The sequence below is a fragment of the Nakaseomyces glabratus genome, chromosome E (assembly GCF_010111755.1).
Source record: "Nakaseomyces glabratus chromosome E, complete sequence".
NCBI lineage: Eukaryota > Fungi > Ascomycota > Saccharomycetes > Saccharomycetales > Saccharomycetaceae > Nakaseomyces > Nakaseomyces glabratus.
The window spans coordinates 69,714-95,252 of NC_088955.1; the positions used below are offsets into that span (position 1 = coordinate 69,714).

The 25,539-nt window shown below is 43.3% G+C and overlaps 10 protein-coding genes and 1 non-coding gene across 11 annotated transcripts; 4 read left to right on the top strand and 7 right to left on the bottom strand.

The window, feature by feature from the left end:
- Positions 1-205: 205 nt before the first annotated feature.
- On the bottom strand, positions 206-4,282 carry SRB8 (Srb8p; the record flags this gene model as incomplete). Its single annotated transcript, XM_445715.1, has 1 exon — positions 206-4,282. The coding sequence occupies one exon, from the start codon at positions 4,280-4,282 to the stop codon at positions 206-208; it is 4,077 nt and encodes a 1,358-aa protein (XP_445715.1).
- Positions 4,283-5,080: 798 nt separating this feature from the next.
- Positions 5,081-6,556, bottom strand: PTC6 (type 2C protein phosphatase PTC6; the record flags this gene model as incomplete). The annotated part of the gene is made up of 1 exon (XM_445716.1): positions 5,081-6,556. The coding sequence occupies one exon, from the start codon at positions 6,554-6,556 to the stop codon at positions 5,081-5,083; it is 1,476 nt and encodes a 491-aa protein (XP_445716.1).
- Positions 6,557-6,893: 337 nt separating this feature from the next.
- On the bottom strand, positions 6,894-7,535 carry UBC1 (E2 ubiquitin-conjugating protein UBC1; the record flags this gene model as incomplete). The annotated part of the gene is made up of 1 exon (XM_445717.1): positions 6,894-7,535. One exon carries the CDS (start codon positions 7,533-7,535, stop codon positions 6,894-6,896), a length of 642 nt encoding a protein of 213 aa, XP_445717.1.
- A 463-nt stretch (positions 7,536-7,998) lies between these two features.
- NGG1 (histone acetyltransferase NGG1) lies at positions 7,999-10,488 on the bottom strand (the record flags this gene model as incomplete). Its single annotated transcript, XM_445718.1, has 1 exon — positions 7,999-10,488. The coding sequence occupies one exon, from the start codon at positions 10,486-10,488 to the stop codon at positions 7,999-8,001; it is 2,490 nt and encodes an 829-aa protein (XP_445718.1).
- Positions 10,489-10,736: 248 nt separating this feature from the next.
- Positions 10,737-11,666, top strand: RSM24 (mitochondrial 37S ribosomal protein mS35; the record flags this gene model as incomplete). Its single annotated transcript, XM_445719.1, has 1 exon — positions 10,737-11,666. One exon carries the CDS (start codon positions 10,737-10,739, stop codon positions 11,664-11,666), a length of 930 nt encoding a protein of 309 aa, XP_445719.1.
- A 508-nt stretch (positions 11,667-12,174) lies between these two features.
- Positions 12,175-12,999, bottom strand: HMO1 (Hmo1p; the record flags this gene model as incomplete). Its single annotated transcript, XM_445720.1, has 1 exon — positions 12,175-12,999. One exon carries the CDS (start codon positions 12,997-12,999, stop codon positions 12,175-12,177), a length of 825 nt encoding a protein of 274 aa, XP_445720.1.
- A 601-nt stretch (positions 13,000-13,600) lies between these two features.
- On the top strand, positions 13,601-14,650 carry ARG82 (inositol polyphosphate multikinase; the record flags this gene model as incomplete). The annotated part of the gene is made up of 1 exon (XM_445721.1): positions 13,601-14,650. One exon carries the CDS (start codon positions 13,601-13,603, stop codon positions 14,648-14,650), a length of 1,050 nt encoding a protein of 349 aa, XP_445721.1.
- A 290-nt stretch (positions 14,651-14,940) lies between these two features.
- On the bottom strand, positions 14,941-17,007 carry SUP35 (translation termination factor GTPase eRF3; the record flags this gene model as incomplete). The annotated part of the gene is made up of 1 exon (XM_445722.1): positions 14,941-17,007. One exon carries the CDS (start codon positions 17,005-17,007, stop codon positions 14,941-14,943), a length of 2,067 nt encoding a protein of 688 aa, XP_445722.1.
- A 417-nt stretch (positions 17,008-17,424) lies between these two features.
- HSP42 (heat shock protein HSP42) lies at positions 17,425-18,564 on the bottom strand (the record flags this gene model as incomplete). Its single annotated transcript, XM_445723.1, has 1 exon — positions 17,425-18,564. One exon carries the CDS (start codon positions 18,562-18,564, stop codon positions 17,425-17,427), a length of 1,140 nt encoding a protein of 379 aa, XP_445723.1.
- A 403-nt stretch (positions 18,565-18,967) lies between these two features.
- Positions 18,968-19,039, top strand: tQ(UUG)2. Its single transcript has one exon. It is a non-coding gene; the product is annotated as a tRNA-Gln (tRNA).
- Positions 19,040-19,212: 173 nt separating this feature from the next.
- On the top strand, positions 19,213-24,678 carry SEC7 (Arf family guanine nucleotide exchange factor SEC7; the record flags this gene model as incomplete). The annotated part of the gene is made up of 1 exon (XM_445724.2): positions 19,213-24,678. One exon carries the CDS (start codon positions 19,213-19,215, stop codon positions 24,676-24,678), a length of 5,466 nt encoding a protein of 1,821 aa, XP_445724.2.
- Between the last annotated feature and the right edge of the window lie 861 nt (positions 24,679-25,539).

The window sequence follows — 25,539 nt, forward strand, 5'->3', positions numbered from 1 at the left end:
TCGTACAAGGGTACGATAATACCACGCCCCAGCTGGAGTCCTTTACTTATCCGCTGGTTACCCCGCTATCCAGTTATCCCACTATCTGCTGGTTATCCGCTGGTTATCCCGTTGTCCCACTATCTGCTGGTTATCCCACTATCTGCTGGTTATCCCACTATCTGCTGGTTATCCCACTATCTGATGGTTATCCACAATCCCCGACTCACCTTGGGTTATTGCGCTCGTAGCGGGCGTCGAAGAGGCTGAGGTTTAAGGAGCAGTTGTTTATGTCCTCCGTGTCCTGGTAGTTCTTGATGCAGTAGTAGGGCTTGCGCTGCAGCTCGCCCGTGTACTTGTGGAGGCGCTTGTCCCAGATGGCGCACCGCTTCTTGTGTGTGCCTTCGCTCGGTGTGGTGCTGGATGTGGAGTTGGCACTCGCAGTGCCTAGGTCGAGACCCAGGGACAACGCCGGGTCGCGTGTGCAGTCGGTGTCGTCCTCCTCGGGGAAGAAAGAGGACACTTGGAATGGTGGGAGGCACATGAGCTTGTGCATGAGCTTCGTGCGGGACTGCTCGTCACTGATACCGGCCTCGTAAGTGCAGTACGACTTCAACGAGGAAAGGACCTCATAGAACATCAGTTTCAGGCGCAGACTGAAGTTCACACGCTCAAACAACGCGAACAGGCTCTCGATCATGGCACTGGAAGACTCGGTGTCCCTCAGTATTTCCTGGAATACACTGTTCTGGTGCACAGTGAATATCTTCATGAATACATCGAGCTCTATTTCCTTCGCAGAAAGCTCGGAGTCTGAGAGCTGTTGGAAGTGCGCCATCACTTGCACACAGAGCTCATACGATGTGTGCGATTGCTCACCACTCCGATCGTTAGTCTTGCCCTTATGCATCGATAAGTGGTTGATAATCTCGATGAGCATTTGCAAGAACTCCGCCTTGAACTCTTCCCCACTAATGATCTTCTTAAAGAAATCTTGCTCAAATAACTCAATTACTAAGTCTGTAACACGATGGTCTCTGATATCTTCAAATATCTTAGCACACAAGACGTTGTATTTGGTGGTCTCTATAATCGAAAAGATTACATCCCCAACTTTGACCTTGTCCTCGTTAGTGTTTTGGAAGGTCTCGTGAATATAGAACTTCGTAAATGACTGGAAGAGCCATAGATTGGTAAAGTCTAGATACGAGTATAGCTTCTGTGGTGAATTGTTTACGGCAAACTCTTGTAACTCTTCACTACTTAAGAACTCCAGGTTATTTTGGTAGTAGACCAGCTGATAGAACAATTGAATAGCCTTGTCCTTATTTGCCTCTAGGTTCTTGGTTAACAATGCTGATGCTGTCTCCTTTAGTTTTGCAGATGTACTATGGTTGACAATTTTAAAGATAAACCTGTTCATTTCGTGATGACTCACAACGTTATACTCAGAAAGAACTGATTTGTAGTTAAGCTCGATGTAACATCTCTTTTGGTACTCATAAAACACGCAGTTACTTTCAGATTCTATATCAAATAATTCAAGGACATATTTTAAGCCATACGTGTTCTTGATCTGATCAAGTGTCAGTAATTTAGAAGATAGTAAATTAACTAGATCCGATGTCTTAAAGTCCTTCCTCTTCAAATAAATTGAAATAAATTTAGAATAATCCCTATTCTTTGCCTGCATCAATAACAACAAATTATACCTAGCCTTCTTTTTGGCTTGCTTGTCCTGTTTTGAGCTCAAGAATGTCTTCAAGTTGGTCAAAAACAACTCAGAAAAACCTGTATGATTCTGATCTAATGATGTGGAGTCTGGATGAATGTTTTGATAAAGTCCCATCCAGGAATCTTTTTCACCTTCAGTAATCTCTTTCTTTGCCTTCTCTTCCTCATAAACAGCAGACATCTCTGACCTCAAATCTGTGTCTGCTCTAATTTCTAGACTGTAGCTTTTCATGATGAACTTCCAAAAATCCATGAATGAAGTTAGAGAATAAGCAATGGAATCTCTTTCTTTCAAGATTCTTCTAATAATGAAAATGAAGGTTTTAATGAATAGCACATGATCGTTAATATATTGAGAGAAGAGTTTCTTATACCGTAACAACACCTCCATCAAGTACTCTAGCGTCTCAATATCTTCTATCAATTGATGATATACAATGAACTCAATCCATTTGAAGTAAAGGTGATTAGTGTTTAATTGGTGTGCAAACAAAACATACTTTTCTGTTAAAGATTCTCTTGTTTCATTGACTAGCTTACCATTGCATAGATATGTTAGATACCATTCTCCTAGTGATATCTTAACACTCATTGGGTAATTGCTATATTCAATAGCGTCACCGTTGGGTAATTTGACCTTAAGATCTTCGACAATAGAAACTATCTGATCAAAGTTGTAGTTATTGTAGTATTCTGGATCCTGATCCATAACATTTTTAAGGACCATATTATACTGACTTTTCATTAAAGGTGACATCTTGAGATTAATCAATAGGCGGCAATGTATGTATTTGTCATTTGATTCCGTCAGATAAAGAATACCAGAACTAATCAACTTCCTTATGTATGTGGATACTTTGATCAAGCCATATACTATAAGTGTGTTCAGTAGTGAGTATAAAGCCTCTAAAACGGCAGGCAAGGCTTTGCTTTTATCCGACAGTTTTGCCAGTTTAAATACAAGTGACCATATCTCATCCTCAATTTCGTATTCTGGGAATCCATCCATAGTATTTATCTTTAGTAGCAAAAGTTTCGCAGCTAGCTGCCCAGCTTCATAGTGGGAGTGCCTTGAAGGGTGAATAGCCCATAGTATTATTTGAATTATTTGTATTTTTGTTGATATTTCTTGATCTGAATAACTTGTCCAGTCAAAATCAGTAGCATTATCGTCTAGAGCTCCGGTAAGTCCTGTGTCAACTTGGCTTAACTCGACCACTGTTATAGAACCTGAATTTTCTGTAAATGTCGTTAGTATCAAATCATCTTTAACTTTATTCTCAGATATCGGAGGTGTGTATTTTAGTGTCTCATTTCGGTAGCTTATGAGCTCAAGTTTCCTTTTAATCTCGGCTACTTCATCTGACTTACGGTACAGCGCGCTAGTAATTTGAATCAAACAAGGCTTGTATTTCTCCCAACTCGTTGGCGGGAATAGAAAAACCTCCAAAGATTGCTGTTTGAAAAGAATACAAATCAACTTTTGAATGCTTGCCAGCAAAGATTCTTTGATACTGTTATTCTTCTTAATGTCGTTAATAATATATTTGTCATCATTAATCATTGATTTGCTATGCAATATGATATAGTACTGATTCAGTAGAATATCAGTCAACTTCGTAACCATGTACAAAGGATTGCTTTCGGATTCATTGACTTTAGTAGAATTAGTATTGCAGATGCCACTCCAAAACAATTCCAAGATATGTAGCGGTAGAGGTAGGTATTCAAAGTTCTCCACTTTAGATACAAATTGTAATATCCAGAAATGAAAAGTGTTTTTGTCTATAAGTTCTAGTGTATAGCAATTGCCAACCAATTTGAGGAAGTACGAAACTTCGGTTTTCCATGCCTCTAATTTGACGGAATCATTGTAATGTTGAGTCATTTCAAAGATCAATTTCTCCAGAATATGAACGAAGTTATCAGTCCATTCTTTGAGAAGATGGGCATTGAATTTATCTTTTTCCTGAGGACTATTAGCGTATTTTGCAATTCCTGTTTTCCACTCTATCGAGTAGCAACATTTGATGAGCCAGACTGCTCTTTTTAATGGTATTTGCTTGATGTAGCATTGTTCTAATACTTGTCTCCTCTTCAAACCATGTGGTATGAAGCTTGTAATCTTGTGTAGTGGTGTATATGGGGAACTTAGTTCTTGTAACCACAGTTCTTTTCTGTGATCAGTCAAAGTGAGTCTTGATGGCAATTTGAAGTCAGGTCCACATAGATCAGTAAACTTCGAGGCAGCCATGCCATCTTTTGAATTGCCTTTGATCGTATTGATCTCTCTTTCACGGATACGAACTACTTCAGAAAATTTCTCAGACAGTGTTGAGGATAGTTTTGGTAATGAGTCCTGTAAGGAAGATCTCGCCGATATACTCTCAAAATTGACCTTTGAGGTAGAATAATAACCCTTAGAAACAAAATTTAATAATATCTCATCTTCTTCTTTAGTATGCTTCCATGGATCAAAATCTGGGTATATCTTATGCTTAGCTCTCTCCGATTCGGAATACGGGTGTAAGTCATCTGGAGGGGCCAGTTTGTATTTACTTGGTATCATCTCCTTTGAATTTTGATGCTTGTCTCAACTGTTATATCTTCATAAAGTTTTAGAATATCTAGCAACTGCAGCTCAATTTATAACAGAAGTCAAATAGTTCAGCACACTCTTTCAGGCTGTTTTTTCAACTATGCGAGCTTAAAGTATTTCTCAAATTTAGAATAATTGGAATCAATTAGTAACCAGATAATGTCTATACTATCAGGGATTTTCAAAATAAAAAAACTGTAACAACTGAAGTTTGTAATATTTACTTAATTGCTAACGGGTTTATTGTAATAATAGCTCAACAGCGTTATCGAGCCTGTATTCTTAGTTTTTATTTTTGGCAATTGAAAGCAAAATTGGGTTATTCGCTCTGAGAAAGTGATGAGTCGGATTTTGAAAAACTACTTGACGATCAATTGATGATGGCTGAAATGAAGTTCAGCAGACAAATTTTGGATAATATTCTCTCCAAGAGTCTATGGAAAAATAACGAGATGTTGCATTCTGTTCAATACTTTGCGTTAGATAGTTATTTAGCCATATAAAGTGGCAGGATTTATAACATAACAAAATCCCCGGAATCTATAAAACAAAATAAAATGAAGGAAAATAAAAAAAACCATACTAATAGGATACAAAAGTAGTAATGATATCGGGGATTGAATTAGCAAAACACTAGGAATATGATTTAATTAATATGAATATTGGCTTCTAAATTAATACAACTGTTGAGGTCGTTACTATGTTTTTTCTTGGAGAACTTTGACAAATACCGGAATATGATTTCAATAAAGTTCGAAAGTAAGAGTACTACGCTCTTTCTCCCTTTGAAGATCCCATTAGCTTTTCTTCTCTCTCCGCACCAGTCCGATCGATTGTGGGCCAGCTTCCCCAGTTCGGAAGCCTTAAGATAATGCATGTCGCATTATCAGCGTGTCTGTCGCCGACTGCCTCTATAAATTTCACCACTTCCTCTGCCAAGTATTGTGGATTGGCCGTCTTTAGGCCTCTCATATTGACGGTCGAAGTGATTAAATCTACAATCTCTTGATCCGAGAGAATATCGGAGACTCCATCGGTAACCATGCAAATGAAGCATTCATCTCCACCAAATTGCAGTTTCGATCTTTCAGAGTGCGGCAACTGTTCTGTGTTTCCGACCAAATAGGAATAAATATCTGGTTCACTAGAGAGACCCTCTTTCTTACCGACCAGATCACCGAACGATCTAGTATTCGCAAACTTGTTTAAAAACCTCTTTTCACCAAAAGAATCTGCCTCTTCTTCTTCTTTCTTAACATCCATATTTAGTCTCTTGGATTCTCTAGAGGATGTTGGATGATGCAACCTTGTCAATGGGTGTGCGATTCCGTTCTTGTCACATATAATAATCTTGGTGTCGCCTACTTGGGTGACTACGAGCTTAAAGAGGCCATTAGGATAGATGAAAAATGAGTCGTCTGTCTTCAAGTTGTTATTATAAGACGACAGGAAGATAGAGGATGCAGTAGATCCACCTGAGTACCTTTTTAAATGCTCCTCTGCGGAAAAATTCTCAGGTAAGGATTCCATATCATCGAACCCACAGCATTTCTCTAGATCGAACTTAAGGAAAGAGTAATACAGACGTAATCTTTCGAGATCTGTTAACAGGCTCGTTTTATCTATGATGTTCCCCCATTTGTCAAAAATCATCCGCGAACCCTTCTGGTCTGCGCCGAATAACACAAGCTCCTGCTTGGTGTTACAATTCTTTATGAACTTGTCGTAGAACTGCTCTCTGCTCTGGTATAGGTCGTTCCAGTACTTCCCACCGATCAATTTCCTGTATCTGTCCAGCAGATGAAAGAAATCTTGCTCACTGGGGTAGCCCGCAACAATATCCTTGTAAAACTCCCGCGCAAGAAGTTTCGACACCCTGCCTTCACCGCCATGACCGTCAAATATCGACACATTCAGCACAGACCTGCTGTTCTTGCTCAGCAAGTCCTTATTCTTATACGCCAGCAACTGCTCCGTGCGGGAGGGCATCCGCAGCATGTTGATCGAGTACGAGTCCTCATTGTGCAGCCGGTTCACCCGCGAAGTGGCATGCCCGATCGAACTGGGGAACTTCTCCAAATGTATCTTCAAAGAAACTGACTTCTGCACACCAGTGCCACTGCCACTACCAGCACTGCCAACACGACCAGCACCGCCAGCACGCCCCGCAGCCCGAAGCGACTTCGCAGCGGCCTCCTTCACATTGGAAGGTATCAGGTGGATATACGACTGAGCACACGACATCGCCAATTGCAGTAGTGTAGTCTCAAGTCCGCTGAGATGCACCACTGCAGAGGTACCCAGAAGCACTACGGTCCTGTTCCTTTTATATACTTGGACTATTAGCTGTGGTAAGGAAGGAGTGCGATGAGGGGCAGCGATGTCGCATATTGAAATCCGATTATTTGGGTGGGGGGACGGGGAAAGTGAAAGTGAAGGATTTGTGCGAGCGTTTCTGAGTGAAACTGGTGCCCCCCTCACTTCTGCTATGTTTAGCTAATAATGGGCGTGTTAGGTGATGATGAGCTATATGGGAGTTGGTATTGTTGAAGTTCTTGGTAGTGGTACTTAATCTATATATCTACTTCAACAGTTCCTCGATGATCTTGTTGACTGTGGCGTTGTCGTTAGGGTCGAGGGACTTGACTCCGAGGCGTCTGAGGGCCTCGACGATCTTGTTCTTCTCGAATCCCTGGGACTCGAACTCCTTGACGATCTCTGGGTCGATACCGTAGAGTTGTGCTTCGTCCACGCTGTCGCCTGAGCCCTCGGCGGATGCGTACAGCTTTGTCCAGAGTGCGGCGGTCTTGTCGAAGGATTGCCTATCTCGTAGGTAGTGTTGGGCGACTTCTGCGTCTTGTGGGTCGTTGGGCTCCGGGGACTGCAGCAGTGCCTGTAGCGAGATCAGCGCCGACTTCAATGTGATCACTGGGGACCATGCGTTCTTCAAGATGTCCAGACAGATGGCGCCTGTGACCGACGAGATGTTTGGGTGGTACACCTTGCTGTCGAACTTCATCTTTGGAGGCTTGAACGGGTACTCCATGGGCACCTCGATGTCCACAATGAACTTACCACCCTCGTATGGTGTCCCCGGTGGACCTAGAAACGAACCTTTCAAATGGTGGATGTCAGACTCGCTGACGAACTCCAGACTGATGTTGGCCTCAGGGTCATCCTTGACCGCTTGCAGCTCTTTCATAATTCTCTTGGCTCTAGACATCGTGACTTTTTTATCTTAACGTTACCAGATTTAAAACTTCTATTACTCCAAAATTACTATCCAGGTATATCCAAAATTAACGTGAAACTTTGATCCCGCAACAAATGCACTAAATTGCTCGGTGCTCAGATAAGGGAAAACAGTAACTTCTTTTATATCCACAAGTCGAATGTATCCTCACTTCTAATACTCTCAAGGCGTCTTCGAATTGCAATGGCAGCCACTATTGTAGTTGAAGAGGGTGAGGGGGAGAGTAGTTATAACAGATCTAGTGTCTTCTACCTGTCAAAGGGCTTTTCTGCGTCTTGAACGCTCCACAACAGGGGAAATATATGTCGTTGTATGTGATATTTACTACTAAGAAACTGTATTATGTGTATAGTGAAAGGTTGGTGCTGTTAGTATAGTCGTTTTTTATCATTGATATATAATGATGTATTGGTGCTTATGTAGGCTGTGCTAGCTAGTCTTCCAGTCCTTCTTCTTTGTTCATGTTGTTCTGCGCGAACACGTCGATGTCGTCGTCGTCGTCGTCCTGAGCGTCCAGGTTGGGGAACACGCTGTCCTTGGGGATTCTGAGCATCAGGTCGGGGCTGTCGAACAAGGGTCCTATCTTTGTAATCCATCTCTGTCTCTTGTCCAACAATGCTTTCAAGCTGGAGTTGGCAGCCTTCTGCTGAGCCAGTTGCGATGCGGAGCCTGAAGTGGCACTGCCATGGTGTTTCCGTCTCTTCTTCGGTACTCTGATACGTTTGATGTATGCTTGGTCTAGTTGTTTGTTCAAGTCATCTAGGATGGATGAGTACTCTTGCCATGCCAGTTGCCTCTCTACGAGTGGTATCAGATTCTTCTTTCGCAACTGGTTGCGCTTTGTGACTTGTTTTAGAGTGGCCTGAAGTTGACGCAGCTCCGCGCTGACTTCATCGTCTTCTCTACCGTTTAACCAATCTGGATCTTCTCCATTTGGGTTGTTCTCGTCTTTGGGCAAGTTCATATATATACCCACGTATTTCAACTCTCTTTTCAATCTCTCTTCAAACGTTGGATAATCTATGTTGACATTTTCGATTTTCCATCCGTTTCCTGCAGGCAACGTACTCGTTGTGCTGCGTGAAAGAGGGTTGACATCCCAACTATTATGGTCATCGTTATCCACTGTGTCACCATTGGTCATCACAGAGTCCGCATTTGCAGCTAAGCTAGAGTTTCCCTCTACAGAGTAAGCATTGTCATTATCCTTTGAGATGTCCTTGTCGTCAGCTGGTAGGCCATGGTCCGGTTCGCTTTTGATCTCGTCAAGACCGTGACCAGGTGTGCCGGATTCCATGTTAGAATCTATATTCTGTGTACTTTCTTTCATTATAGCTGAAATTAGTCTTGAAACTAGAGGCCCGCACGACACGTCCTCGGTCTCTAATATGGTATCATTAATGTTGGCGGCCCCTTTTTTGGGTAAAATACTTGAAGGATCAGTAACTGATGGAGGTGATGTGTTGCCAATATTTTTCTCCTGATCTTCCTTTGCCCATATCTCAGTGTATAGTTGTCCAAGCTTTGGTATAATATAAGGTGTAACTTCCGGGTCATAAGTGCTATCGACTTGAAGGTTCTGTGGTAGAATATACTTACCTTCTAGGAATCCGATATCATTATCCGAGAATTCTCTATAAAACTTTTCAACTGATGCTAAGAAAGTATTGAACTGGATTTGATTTGTAGGTTTAGGGCATGAGAAGTCCATATCGGGCAGTTCACCAGGTAGTTTATCTGACAGATCAGTTGTTGGGTAACTGGCAACACTATACTTCTTCTTCAAGAACTCCTCACCTGTACATTCAAGCCCTTCTTCATTGAACAGACCTAATGCTTTTGCCGCAAGAGGAAGTGTTTGCGACACTACAAACTCGGACTTAGGGTTCTTAACAGTTGGATCGTTTTCCATCTTATCTATATCAACATCCTTTGACACTTCTGTGCCTTCGTTTTCTTCCGGTTTGCCAAATTGTGCATCATTCGTTTCTTCTGTAAGGTTTAGTTTTATCTTCTTTGGAGGTGCTTCCCCTTCAACTGGCTCTTCCTGTCCATCCTCGACTTTCAGTTCACCAACATTTTCAACATCGCTTGATATTTCTGAATGTGTTCGTTTCAGAACCGTGTCAGGCTTCTCTGTCTCGTCTATCTGTTCCTCTGCTTTAGTTTCATCAGTGGCTTCAGGGTCCTTCACTTCGGCGTCTTTCTCCTCTGATGGCTCTACTTCATCCTTCCCAGACTCTACCTTCGTTTCTTCAACTTGTGTATTTATCTCTACTGTTTCAACGTCGTCGGGTTTTGGCCTACTTAGTGTGTCTTCTTCTGCCTCCACGGGACCTTCCTTGGCCTCGGGACTTTCAGCTTTTGCACTCTCCTCAGTAAGTTCTGGTTTGTCATCTGTGGCACTGGCGTCCTTTTTCGTGACATCCTTCAGCTTCAGCTTCAATTTGAGTTTGTGTTTCTGCTGTTGTTCCTGCTCTTCCTCCTCTTTGATCCGCACCTGCTTGCGCTTCTCCCTGATCTGCCGTACAAGGTCTATACTGGCCTGATCGGACTGCGATATGTGCTCAAACAGGTGGTGGAGCTTCTGAAGCTCATCCCGCAGCTTCACCAGCGTACCATAGTCAGGTACCTTCCGCACGCAATTGCCGTTCAGCATCCCTATGTCCCGCTCAAACGTGAGGTCCAGTACGCTTAGAATTCTGTTCAGCACCGTCGAGGGCGTGCTGCTCAGCGCCAGTACCCGCCGCTCCTCCTCGCGGTCGCGACCGACATCCACACCTTTGCCCATGGCCACACGCGGCGCACCTTTCCCGCCTTTCCCGCCTTTCCCACCTTTTCCGCCCTCCGGCGCCTTTCCACCAGCAGCTTTCTTCCACGCAGGTGGCTCCCGCTTCTTACCTCGCCTAGAACTCCTCGGCATTGCTGTCTTATACCCTCTTTAGCCCATTCACCACGCCCAAATAGCCACCAGAACCCGCCCAGCTCTTATAATACTTGCTCACTTCGCCAGAGTCGTGTTGTTCACCGAGCAGATTCTACGTGGTAAGTGATATACTTCTGGTCTTGCTTGGAATTTGCATCGAATAAGAAGTTATAAGAGCTATAGTACTAGTTGCGACTGGGGGGTCTGGCTTTGGGAAGGCAGTACAAGCTGGACAGATTGAGTAGATGTTGCGTATTATTCGGAGTATAGGTACCGCGGCTGGTGCCGCTGGTTCTGGTGCTGCTGGAGCTGCTGGTGCTGTTGCAGGGTTGTACCGGGAACCTGCTAAGTGGAAAGGGTTGAAGCCCGAGACTGTGATATCTCTGTACTGGGAGCGTGTTGCGAAGATGGGGAAGGAGTACAAGCAGAGTCCCGAGGAGTTAGAGGCGCTGCTGGGCACGTCGGAGTACACTGGTGTTCCCGAGGCGCATATCAGGAAGCTGTACAAGTACGGTGAGAAAGGTGCTATGGAGATTGGTGCTGGAGCTGGACCTGGTGCTGGGGCCAAGGCTCGGGATGTCGTCGGTGGGTTTAGCAGGTTTCAGTTCGATGAGTTGCCCTCGCAGGCGCTGGATCTGGTGGATCAGCACCGTGAGCAGCGGTTTTACAACAGACTGGCTGCGTACGAGCTGCCTTTGCTCGCTAAGTACAGGCAGGAGTACAAGCCTCCGTCAGCGTCAGATGTGGTGACTTACAAGTACTTCACGTATGTGGGTGAAGAGCACCCTAACTCGAGGAAAGTAGTCCTGAGCTTAAAGACTGAGTCACTTGGTTTGGAGCCTCGCGCACTGCACAAGTTCAGGGTACTGGCAAGGACTCGCTACGACCACGAGACAGACCTGTTCAAGATGTCCAGCGACAAGTTCCCAGAAGCACAGCAGAATGCCAAGTACTTGGGAGATATCCTGAAGAGGCTACTGCAAGAGGCCAAGGACTTAAGCAAAGACGACTTCAGTGATATCCCCTTGGACACAAGACACACCATTGCTAAGAATCTGCGGAAGAAGCACTCGAGGCGTCTAAGGACAATTGAATTCCCAGAGGAGTGGAAGAGACCTGAAGATGCGCCTGTGAAGAAGGTCAACATCACCGAGGAATTGATGAAACTCTTGTAATTAACATTGTTCGAGCACATACATTTGCTAATGGACAAAGGCGCAGATAGCCATCTATTTGACGACGGAAAGTAGTCATTCAAATAGCTGTAAATACTAAAAATGAATAAAAACTTACATATATTCGCGATGCCCGTATCACGGCTATGGATACAAGCACGATTGGGATATAAGTATGACTGGATATTAAGATTACTATAACTTTATATAATACAAATCGTCTTACACTGATGTATATCGTTTATATGAATGTCTCCAAATTTATGTGTCTCTATGTTTAAAAATCCAGGTCGTGGATTGCAAAAATACAGTTTTGCATACGAGATCATTAGTCTAAAACCAATGAAATCATATATGAAGTGGGTGAATACATCAAAGCATTCTTAGAAATGAGAAAGAAAAATAATACAAGATCAGGAACGGTGGTAGTTCACTGATAGAGAAAGAAATATTATGAAGGGCGATTCTTGATAAAGAATGAGTAATGAGATCAGCACGCTGTTTTGGCTTAGTTATTGTCTCTGTTGGCGTCTCTGTTCTTATCCTTCTTCTTATCCTTCTTCTTCTTCTTCTTCTTCTTTTCGCTGGAGCCGGTGTTCTCACCGTTACCGCTGCTGGAGACCTTGTGGCCATCGCTACCGCCGTAGATCTCATCGATTGATCTCTTTTGCAAGTTGGCGGGCAATGGCACTGGGGCGTGGTTGGTGCTTGGGTCCATGAACTCAGGCAGAGTGCCGTTCTTCTTGGCCTCCAAGTACTTTTGCTTCTCGACCTGGTAGTTCTCGAGCTCGACGTTATAGGCCTGCTTCCACTTCTCCTTCTCCTCGTCGCTGAGGTTCTTCCACTTCTTGGAGATCTCCTGGGTGATCTCGGTGGATGACAGAGGGGGCAAGCCGGCTTGTGCTCTAGCGTCACGCAGCTCCTGGCGCACATACGCAGAGTACGCAAAGAAGACGGTCAACGGCTTCTTTGGGGCGTTAGGGTCACGGACGGGCTTCTTCTTCTGAGGTGGCTGGTCGTCGGCACCATCGGCATCATCGTCGCCGGACTTGGACTTCTTACCTTTGCCCATCAGCAAAGAGGACGCATCCTCGTCCATGGGGTTGACAAGATCAGAGCTTATACCATGCAGCTGGTTCGACGCAGACGTCAGGGTCTGCAAAGACTCGGTCAGCGTGGTGAACGCCTCTAGCCTCTCTTCATCATCCTCGCCAATGGTATTGTAGAAATCAACAATGGCAGAAGCAGTATTGTTAGCGGACTTGGACAACTCGAACAACGCTGACACCAGCGAGTCCTTAGCAGACTTCAACTTCAACCCTGCAGCATCCATCTTTTTGTTTTTATTTACTTACGTGGTTTGTATGTTAAGGAGAAAAGCCACTTACAGTTTCAGCTTAATGGAGTGAGCGTAGCCCTTGAGCGTAGCCTTCGAAGCTTACCATTAGGCCTCCATTAGAGAGGTCCATTAGGCTTACATTAGGCTTACATTAGGACTCCATTAGAGGGTACCAGTTCCCTAGCCTGAGCCCGTCCAGCCTAGAGAAGAAAAATTTTCTACCAGAGAGAGGGAGTGACAAGAGTCGTGATTGTTGTTTTAGCCTTACTCTGGATCATCCGGTATTGACCTTTTGGTCAGAGAACTGGGAAACTAAATATATCCATGCTATGAGACTGGCTTCGCTCCCGGGCAGAGGTTCCAAGGGCTCATACTCAGAAGGCTCAGGCTATCAAGTACTGGCTCCCGCTGGGAGGTGTGTGCAGGGAGATAGCCGGGTAAACACATGTCCGTACAGCGCTACTAGTATACCGGCTTATGCTCTGCCAAAACTCATCGGAAGTGGCATATATCTGTCTCTCCTGTGCTAGTTTTGTAGTTGCACAGAGGGGGAGAGGAGCAGGGGCCCAGGCAGTATTGGCTATTTGCGTCGAGGATGCGTGCGTTTCAACACAGGGCTGCTGGGCACGACGGGTTGCTCACAGAGGGCGAAGGTGCGCTGGTGTTCAAGCCGTACCATGCGAAGGAAGCTGCGTTCTATATGGAGGTGCAGCGGCGGAGGGTTGACGAGCCTGGAGCTGCGCAGGATGTGCCGCTGCACCTGTGGATGCCCTGCTTCATGGGCGTGCTGGAGCAAGGCGATGTCAGGAAGCCCGGGGCTTCCGGCAATACACCCGCTGGGAGCAAGTATATTGTGTTGAACAACCTGCTGCATGGGTACTCGAGACCGAACGTGATGGATATTAAGCTGGGGTCTGTGCTCTACGATGAGGATGCTCCGCTGGAGAAGAGGCAGCGGTTGCAGGAGGTGAGCAGGACCACGACGTCGGGGTCTCTGGCGTTTCGGATATGCGGGATGAAGATAGAACGGGGGAAAGCTAGCTGTACCGCACTAGATGAGGCACACTACGATGTGGAGACTCACCATGGTGTGGAATACCTGTCGGTGAACAAGTTCTACGGAAGAACTAGAACTAAGGATGATATCAGCGAGGCCATTGAACTGTTCTTTAATAATGAAAGGCTGTCTAAGCCACGGAAAAAGCAACTTTACGACACTTTCTGGCAGCGGTTGCAATTGTTCTACAACACTCTACTTGACACAAAGGCGAGATTTATATCTAGTAGCTTGCTATTCGTATATGAGAGTGACCCTGCAGCATGGGAAGAGCTCGATGATGTTGATGAGCTGGTACACGACTACGAAGTTGAACTCATAGATACTGACGAGGAAGACGACGAGCTCGCTGGCGGGTTTGTACAACAAACTACACAAGCCAGCATGGTTATAGATACGAGAGATGACGATGAGCTGCCCAATCCAACGATTATGAACGAGAAGGTGGAGCCCCGAAATAAGAAACTGAGCTCGATGACTTTTATAGACTTTGCTCACTCACAGTTTACAGATACAGACGACTACGATGAGAATGTCATATTGGGTGTGGAAAACTTAATCGATATATTTAATGAGTTACGAATCTGAATTTGAAAATGCTTTTTAATTGATATGATAATTGATATGATAAGTGGTATTTCTTTGGCATGCGGTCAAATATATAAATAAAATATATTCAAAATGAAAGCTATTTCGAAATTGCATTGGAAATAAACAAAATACTGTACAGAAAACTATGATTAGATGTTATATGGTGTTCATACTGATTACGAAAACTACTGATTGGTTCCATGACTTCATTACCCGCAGAAGTCACACTTAATTATTAAGATAAATTTCTAAAACAAACAAAGTTACTCTATCTGATGTAACGCCGTTTACTCAAGAATCTTAACGATCTTACCAATAGCAATGGTAGTACCTTGATCTCTCAATGTGAATCTACCCAATTGTGGGTAGTCGTCGTAGGTTTCAACACAGACTGGAGCTTCAGTTTCCAGCAATGCAATAATCTTCATACCCTTCTTGGCAAATGCAGGTGGTTTCTTAGACTTACGGTTAGTACCTCTTTCTAATTTGTGCAATAGTCTAGTGATGTGGACTTCCTCAATGGCAGTATGGACGTGCATAACACAGGAGAAACCAGCAGACATGATAGACTTCAATTCAACAATGGCGATTTGAGCAACAAATCTGGTGACGTTCTTGATTGGGTTCTTTGGGGAGGTTAATACGAAACCAGCAGAGATATCTTCTTCTTCGATACCCTTGATTCTCAGCTTAACTTGTTCACCACAAACAGCCATATCAACTTCATTTTCAGTTTCGTTGTAAATATTTTGAATTTCAACTGGTATCTTGTTAGGCATTAGTAGTGTGGATTGACCCTTCTTGATGTGACCTGATTCAATCTTACCTTCTACAACGGTACCTAGATCCTTCATCTTAGAAGCAATAGGTAGCATAAATGGAGCATTGACGTGACGGTCGACATGCTTCATCTCGTCCAGGTATTCCAATAGAGCTGGACCATCGTACCATGGACATTCTTCCTTCTTGACACGTTCCTTTAGACCAGCACCACTGTAACCAGAAACAGGCATGAAAACAACATCTTGCTTAACATTGTAGCCAATTGCCTTCAAATAGTTGCTCAAGTTGCTGACACATTGGTCGTAACGTTCTTGAGACCAGTTGACAGTTGGGTCATCCATTTTGTTAATAACAACAATCATCTTGTTAACACCTTGGGTCTTAGCCAACAAAGCATGCTCACGGGTTTGACCACCCTTTTCAAAACCGGTTTCATATTCACCCTTTCTTGCAGAAATAACTAGAATACCGACATCAGCTTGAGAGGCACCACCGATCATTTCAGAAACATACATTTTGTGACCTGGAGCATCCAAGATGGTGTAACGTCTCTTTTCGGTTTCGAAGTAAGCCTTACCGACTTCAATGGTCTTACCATCATTTCTTTCTTCCTTGTTAGTGTCCATAACCCAGGACAAGTACCAACCTTGTCTACCAGCGTCCTTGGCTTCTCTTTCGTATTTTTCAATGGTTCTCTTATCCACGGAACCAGTCAAGTACAATAAGTTACCACCCATGGTAGATTTACCGGCATCGACGTGACCCATAAAAATAATGGAGACATGATCCTTACCACCAAACATATCGTTAACAATCTCTTCATCGACTTCATCTTCTTGTTCCTTGATCAAGGCGTCCGCACTGCTAACCTCTTGGGATGGAGTAGCTTCCTTTTCCTTTGTATCTTTGACATCAAGCTTTTCCATCTTCTTAGAGACATCCTCAGTAGCTTCTGGCTTGGATTCGGTGGAGGTAGTTTCTTCCTTCTTGGTTTCTTCATCCTTCTTAGCTTCCTTGGCTGGCTCTTCTTGTTTATTTTCTTCCTTCTTTGGTTCTTCAGTCTTTGGTTCTTCCTTCTTAGTAGCATTAGCCAACTTGATACCAGAGCTTGACACCAACTTTAGAGTCTTCTTTGGCTTTGGAGCTGGCTCACTCTTTTGCTCTTGTTGTTGTTGGAAACTGTCTAAGGTCATACCTTGAGCAGGTTGTTGCTGTTGTTGGTAGTTTTGGTATCCGCTGTTTTGGTTGTTGTAGTTGTTTCTATTGTTGTAGTTCTTGTAACCACCACGGCCACGGCCACCTTGGTATCCACCACGACCACCCTGGTATCCACCTTGTTGATAGTTCTGGTATCCGCCTTGTTGGTAGTTCTGGTAGCCACCTTGCTGATAGTTTTGGTATTGCTGGTAGCCCTGTTGTGGCTGGTAGTTTTGAAACTGCTGGTACTGCTGGTAGCCCTGTTGTGGCTGGAAGTTTTGTTGACCATAGTTTTGGTAGTACTGTTGGTAGTTACCTTGTTGCTGTTGCTGTTGCTGCTGTTGCTGCTGCTGCTGTTGGTTAGGATCAGACATGGCTCTCAATTGATCAGTAAGTGCTAGCGGCTTTTGCTATCCTCAATGCTTGATGTATGCAAACCTCAGATCAACGCAAACCCAGATAAATATCGAATAGCTAACTGGGACTATAACTACTACCAACTAGTGAAGCTCATCGATTCTTTGCCAAATTTGGGAAAAATTTTCAATCACAAAATACGTATATGTCACATGATAATATAACATACCATGCCAACTGCCAAGTAGTGTATATAGTATTGGCAAGTTTCTCATGCACGTTTGGTAAGCCATTGTTCTATTCGTGAGTACTTCGTTGCTGTATATAGTCTATACATTTATATATTTGAGAGATTTCTTTTTATGGTCTTTTTTGATCTATTTACTAATGTGCTGTGGCAGTGCTGTGGCAGTGCTGTATGCCATTTGGGTCTTTCATGCCTGGACAGGGTTTGGGTTCTCTTCGAACTCGAGCTCTTCATCTGGGACATCCTCGATGGTGATTCTCTTCTTTGGAGCTGGTTTCTCGGTGCCGTCGAGGATCTTTGGGACCTTGATGTGCAACAGGCCGTTCGAGTAACTGGCCTTGATGCTCTCGTCCTTGATACGTGGTAGCACAGGGAACTTCACGGTTCTCTCAAAGGCACCGTATTTCAGCTCGGTGATCTTTAGGTACTTCTCATCGATTCCGATCTTGTCCTCGATATTACCCTTGATGAGCAACTCGTGAGAGGATGGGTGGTAGTCGATGCGGAATGCCTTGGAACAGGCACCTGGCAAGGCCAACACAACATGGTATGTGTCCTCGGTGTCATACAGGTTGACCTCGGGGGAGAATGGGAGGTCTAGTCGGGTCTCCGGCTTGGAGATCTGCAAAGGATCAGGGACAGGGGATGGAGCCTGTTGGTGCACGAACGCAGAAGACGAGGCTCTTTTCTTCAACTTTGGTTGCTGCGCAGGTTTCGACTCGCTATGTGGCTTGCTTTCTTGTGGAGTTTCCTGAGCTTGTGGCTCTGGTTGTTGCACTGCGGCAGGCTTCTGTTTAGGTTCCTGTGGCTCCTCGACTTCTGGCTCCTCTTGTTGCTGTTGTTGTTGCTGCCTTTGCTGTTGCCCTTGTGGCCCTAGCTGCACTGTGCTGCCCATTGGTGGGTATCCACCCAGCAACGCGTTCAGGATGTCCACAAGGCCGTTGTCAGCCTGGTACTGTTGTTCGTGCTCCTGCGCATTCCTAGCGGCTTTGCCTGAGTTATCGTGGTAGTAAGAGGGCTTCTCGCCCATCTCGACGTCCTCGTCACCGTCCTGCACGTCATCACCTTCGTCCTCGTCCTCGTCTTCGTAGTACTCGGGACTGTAGTAGTAAGGGTTGCCAAACCTGTAGTACGGGGTGCTCCTTACGTGGTGCAATGGGTGGCGCTGACCGTAGGGGTAGGAAGAGCCATGCGTGCCATGCGTGCCATAAGTGCCATAGGGGGCATAGGAGCCATAGGAGCCGTAGGCCCGTGGCTGGCGTTGGCGTGGTGCCTGTAGTGCATCTAGCACATCATATAGCGACAGCGAAGGTTGGTAGAAACTCATTGTGTAGTTGTAGTATTGTTAGTATCGTTAGTGTTGTTATTGTTCTTGGTGTAGTGTTGTACAACCAGGAAAGTTGGAAAGTACGCAGTAGTTTATATACTTTTAAGGTGGGGGCACCCCCTTGTAACCCCTAAGACGTGCAAAGAAACTTCTAGAACACTCTACAAGCCAGGCTGAATTGCCAGATAAAGCACAGAGTACAGCTATACACTTCAATGCTCGACATTCCTGTGCATTCCAAGATAGCAACTAGTGGTATAAGTGAGCTATTATATGCAGTTATCGACACAAGTGCTTTCATCGGTATGATTCCACTTTAACGCCGCGTACCCGGTGATAGAGCCATATCCAAACCAAGGGGCAAAACCGCTAGTCTCCAGTTCAGACACCAAGAACTTCTTATGGTTCTATAGTGTAGTGGTTATCACTTTCGGTTTTGATCCGAACAACCCCGGTTCGAATCCGGGTAGGACCTCTTTTTTTCTTGGTAGCTTTCCCAAATTTTTTTTTTGCGGAAATCCTCCGTTCATTCAGCCCTTTCGCATCTGAACAAGTAATTCGTGTGCAGTTCTTGTCGATCCCCACTCATAAAGAGAGCCAACCTTTTATCATACCAGGACTCGAGCACTAACCAGCAACCCACAAGCAATGGCTGATATAGAGGATCCCGTGGTAGCGCCCGGTGTCTCTGCGGAGCCGGATGTTGTCGCTGCCGATGCTAACGGTGACGGAGAAGTACAAGAACAAGAACAACAACAGGAACAAGAACAAGTACATGAGGAAATACAAGAAGAACAGGATGGAGACGTATCGCGTCTGGGTACTGGCAAGATGCACTCTAGGAATCCGTCGTCTGTGTCGGCTGGTTCTGTGAATGTGCAGTCGTCGTCGCCGCTGTCGAAGACGATATTGGAGACTATCCTGCAGGAGAGAGACATCAAGAAATACCCCAATGTGCAGAAGTCTATCGAGCGGGCGCTGGACAAGCTGAAGGAGACGGGAGCCACGAACCCAATTGACTCGATACTCGTGTTCGAAGCGTTGAGGTCGACGTGCAGGACGGGGTCATCCAGGATCCAGTCGAAGGCGCTGGACGGGCTGTCCAAGCTGTTCTCCTTCCACGCGCTGGACGAGACCGTGCTTGTGAACCCGCCAGACTCCAACGCCTCCAACGACCAGACCACTGCGCAGCAGGAGGGCGTCACCCCGCCGCCCAAGCAGAAACTGATAGACGCCGCCATCGACACCATCGCCGACTGCTTCCAAGGCGAGAGCACAGACGAGAGAGTAGAGCTGCAGATTGTGAGAGCCCTGTCAGGTTGCATACTGGTCGAGGACGCACACTCAAACTGCCACGGTGCCTCCTTGCTGAAAGCAATCAGAACAATATACAACATTTTCATCTTCTCTTTGAACCCTTCCAACCAAGGTATCGCCCAGGCTACTCTGACCCAGCTGGTAGGCGCAGTGTTTGATAAGATCGAGGTCAAACACATCGACCCTTCGTCCTCCGCACTAAACGTTTCTAACTGGGACGACTCAAAGTCGCCAGCCCCTCCGCTAACACTAGCGAACTTGGAAAATATAGATAAGGAAACCGATAAGAAACTAGTCTCGGGAGAGAACAACGGAGACGACAACGACAAAGAGGTAAATGAAACAGTAGGGGAGGAAGCTCAAACCAACCAGGAGCTGAACATTAAGGACGCTTTCTTGGTGTTCCGTACCATGGCCAAAATATGTGCCAAACCATTGGACGCTGAACTAGATATGAGATCCCACGCCGTTAGATCCAAGCTATTGTCACTACAATTGATTTATTCAATGCTAAGAGATCACATCGACGTTTTCCTTTCACATCACATATACCTCCCAGGTAAGGAGAAAGTCACATTGCTAGATTCTATAAGACAATACCTATGTCTATCGCTATCGCGTAATGCAGCTTCTCCTTTATCTGCTGTCTTTGAAACCACATTGGAGATTATGTGGCTGATGATTGCCAATTTGAGAGCTGATTTCAAGAGAGAAATACCTGTATTCTTAACTGAGATTTACTTCCCAATTACAGAGTTAAAAACTTCAACGGCACAACAGAAGAGATATTTCTTGCACATAATTCAAAGATTATGTACCGACCCTCGTGCATTAATCGAATTTTATTTAAATTATGATTGTGATCCAGGCATGCCTAATATTACTGAAATGCTTGTTGACTACTTATCAAAGCTAGCTCTAACAAGAGTAGAGATCTCACAAACCCAGAGATCATACTATGAAGATCAACTGTCAAAACCTTTGGCTACTTATAATTTTGATCAATTCCCACTACTGACCACATCTACTTTATCATCTGGTCCAGACTCTTCTCAAACACCGCTGCCATTCCCATTAGAATATGCACTAAAAATGACATCCTTGAATTGTGTTGTTGCCGTTTTGAGATCATTGAGTCTATGGGCCCACAAGGCACTAAATTCAAATAGTGGATTACAAGGTCAAATATCATCATTTTCAGATATGAACAGATCAGAATCTAACACTAGTTTGTCTAACGCTGGAAGATCTTCAATGACTAGAATAGACGAGAGTGTTGGCGAAGACTCTGAAGCACAATCATTGAACAAACAGCTCGAGGCGGATGATCCAACACAATTCGAAAATTTGAAAATTCGTAAAACCAAGCTTTCAAATTGTGTTAATGCTTTCAATTTGAAACCTAAGAGAGCTATTCCTCTTTTGCTCCAAAACGGTTTTATTAATGACGAATCTCCAGAGAGTATAGCTAAGTGGCTATTGGAAACCGATGGATTAGATTTAGCCATGGTAGGAGATTATCTAGGTGAAGGTGATGAGAAGAATATCGCAGTAATGCATGCTTTTGTGGACCAATTTGATTTTACTGGCCAATCGATTGTCGATGCACTACGTGACTTCTTACAGAAGTTTAGGCTTCCTGGTGAAGGTCAAAAAATTGACAGATTCATGCTTAAGTTCGCAGAACGTTTTGTTGATCAAAACCCCGGTGTTTTTTCGAAAGCTGATACTGCTTATGTATTATCTTATTCTCTAATCATGTTAAACACAGACTTACACTCGTCACAAATTAAAAATAAGATGACTCTACAGGAGTTTTTGGAGAATAATGAAGGCATTGACAATGGTAATGATCTTCCAAAAGAGTTTATGGTTAATCTATTCAATGAGATTGCAAACAATGAAATCAAGTTATTATCTGAACAACACCAAGCTATGTTGAACGATGAAACAACCATGACCGCACCTCCAACACCTTCCGCTTTTAATTTCTTCAGCAGCAGAGATTTGGCGAGAGAAGCATACATGCAAGTTTCCAAAGAAATCTCCTCCAAAACAGAACTGGTTTTCAAGAATTTAAACAAGACTAAGGGTAAGAATGGGGATGTATTTTATGCTGCCTCTCATGTTGAGCATGTTAAATCCATATTTGTAACATTGTGGATGTCGTTTTTGGCAGCACTAACTCCTCCTTTTAAAGACTACGATGATCTTGAGACAACTGAAAAGTGTCTTGAGGGTATCAAAACATCTATCAAGATTGCCTCAATATTTGGTATCGATGATGCACGCACATCCTTTATCGGAGCCTTGGTCCAATTTTGTAATCTACAAAATCTAGAAGAGATAAAAATTAAGAATGTCAATGCCATGATCGTTCTTTTAGAAGTTGCTCTATCAGATGGTAACTTTTTCAAGAAATCCTGGAAAGATGTTTTGCTTGTTGTATCACAAATTGAAAGATTGCAGTTGATTTCCAAAGGTATTGACCGCAATACTGTTCCTGATGTTGCTCAAGCTCGTGTTGCTAACCCACGTCCTTCTTATGAGTCAACGAGGTCTGCAAACACGTCATACATATTTGACATATGGAGTAAGAAAGCCACTCCAATGGAGTTAGCCCAAGAAAAGCATCACAACCAGCAACTTTCTCCAGAGATATCAAAATTTATTTCTTCTAGTCAACTTGTCGTTTTAATGGATAATATTTTCACCAAGAGTGCTGAATTATCAGGTAATGCTATCATTGATTTTATTAAGGCTCTTACTGAGGTGTCTCTAGAAGAAATTGAATCTTCCCAGTATGCATCTACTCCTAGAATGTTTTCTCTACAAAAAATGGTGGATGTATGTTATTACAATATGGACCGTATCAAATTAGAATGGTCTCCAGTATGGGCTGTGATGGGAAATGCTTTCAACAGAATAGCCACGAACCCAAACCTTGCTGTTGTTTTCTTTGCTGTTGATTCGCTACGTCAACTATCAATGAGATTTTTAGATATCGAAGAATTGTCTGGTTTTGAGTTCCAACATGATTTCTTAAAGCCATTTGAATACACTATCCAAAATTCTGGTAATGTCGAGGTTCAAGAGATGATTATCGCATGCTTCAGAAATTTTATTTTAACCAAATCTAGTAAGATCAAATCTGGTTGGAAGACTATTCTAGAATCTTTGCAATATACCGCCCAATCTGGTAACGAATCGCTTGTAGTTAAAACACAATCTTTGATTAGCGATGATATCGTTGATGCTCATTTTGAGAGTATTTTTGTTCAAGAGGATTCATTTGCCGAATTAGTTGGTGTATTCAGGGAGATTACAAAGAACAAAAAGTTCCAAAAACAAGCTCTACATGCCCTGGAATCACTAAGGAAAATAACTCAGAGAATTGCAAAAATATGCTTCGATGAAAATGGCGAAAGTAAGGAAAAGAACCTACTACAAGGAAAAGATATTTTCCAAGATATCTGGTTCCCGCTGTTATATTGTTTCAATACTACAATAATGACAGCAGAAGACTTAGAAGTAAGATCTAGAGCGTTAAACTACATGTTTGATTCACTTGTGGCATATGGTAACCAATTCGATGAGCAGTTCTGGGAAAATATTTGTAAGAAATTGTTATTCCCCATCTTCGGTGTGTTGTCCAAGCATTGGGAAGTTAATCAGTTCAACAGCCATGATGACCTGAGTGTTTGGCTATCGACCACCTTGATTCAGGCATTGAGAAATTTAATTGCATTGTTTACCCATTACTTTGATTCGTTAAACAACATGTTAGAAGGTTTCTTAGACCTTCTAGTTTCCTGCATATGCCAAGAAAATGATACTATTGCTAGAATTGGTAGATCATGTCTACAGCAATTAATTCTGCAAAATGTGTCTAAATTCAATGAAAAGCACTGGGAACAAATCGGAAATGTTTTTGAAAAGCTATTCGAATTAACTACCGCTAGTGAACTGTTTGAATATGATCCTCTACATCAAGGTAGACAAAACTCTTCAAAGACAAACGATCCTAAAAATGCTGCAGATGACGGTAATGTTCATGAAACAGTGCAGAGAGCACAACAGGAGGAATCAAGTGAAGATGTAGGTAACGAAACCATGGACTCGGTTAAGAAAGAAGATGGTACTACTAGCCCATCTGCGGTGCGTTCTGCTAAGACATTTGAAGATCTTCGTCCAAAGATCAGTATTAAGAATTCCATCGTTGTGAAATGTGTTCTGCAATTACTAATGATTGAACTTCTAAGTGAACTATTCCAGAATGAGGAGCTAGAACACCATATTCCATACAAGCAATATATCCAAATCACCAAGTTATTGGAGAAATCGTACGAATTTTCACGAGACTTCAATGCAGACTACGGTCTAAGAACGAGATTAGTTGAAGCAAGAGTGGTTGACAAGATTCCAAACTTGCTAAAACAAGAAACCAGTGCTGCCGCGGTGCTGATTGACATCATGTTTAAGTTGTACCTAAATGATGACAACAAGAAAGATGAACTAGCTAGCAGATTGATCAAGATATGCACTGGCGTTGTTCAGGGCTATGTTACATTAGATGATAGAACTATGGAGCGTAGCATTATTTCATGGAGGCCAGTCATTGTTGAGATTCTACAAGGATACTACGAATTTGATGACGACGATTTCAAGAAGTTCTGTGCTCCAATGTATGGTTTCATCATCCAGATCCTGGACAAGAGTGTACCAACAGAGTTGAGACACGCCATCAAGTTATTCCTAGGCAGGGTCGGTGAACTGTACCTCCAAATCGAGGACTAGCCGCTTCTCGTACCAAAGACTCTCTAGATATAGATAATTATTGTTTACTTGTATATTAGAACATTTGAAAATAAAACCCAGCAGCTTAGTGTGGTATACACCATTGCAAACTCCAATGGTTTATTTTTTGGGCGACATTTTGTTCCTGAAACAAGACTAAAATAAAAATTTTCTTGACAAGATAATATTATTATATATATTCATAATTTATGTTTATGATACATTTCTCATCTGAAGCAATTGACATTGGCAACAGAACATCCAAGCAATCTGAGCTACAAAAGAGAAACTTTTTTTAGAAATTTTTTAGAATTCGTTATGGATTTAAAAAGGATATATGGGCCATGCGAAATATAATCATCGACAAATTTTAAGAAAAAACTTGAATAAACAAAATGACAATTTTTTAAAAAATTGAAGCAGGAGATAGAAATGGTAAATATAGTTATGGGAGATGGAATGAATGGGTCATTGACTTGAAATATTCTGACATCAGATGAAAAAAATAAAAGATAAAGAGAACCACACATATGGGTTTAGCAAATGATGTGGCTCTTCTCTAAACTTATATTTCATGATAGCAGAAATGACAACACTATTTATAGTTTTCTTGAATTGAATTGTAACAACGTAAGCTTCGAAGAAAAGGAACAATAAAAATAAAAAGGGGAAACACAATCTAAGAGGAATCATTAAATGCAAGCAAGTAACAAAACAACAACTAATTATTTTCTACAATCAAATCAGTTCAGGCACCAATAAATAAAAGTGGCATTGACAGGAATGAGGAGAAAGCGTACGCTTCTCTCACATGAACTTTGAATTTCGTAGTGGAGATGGTTTAGATTGCAAAGAATTTTG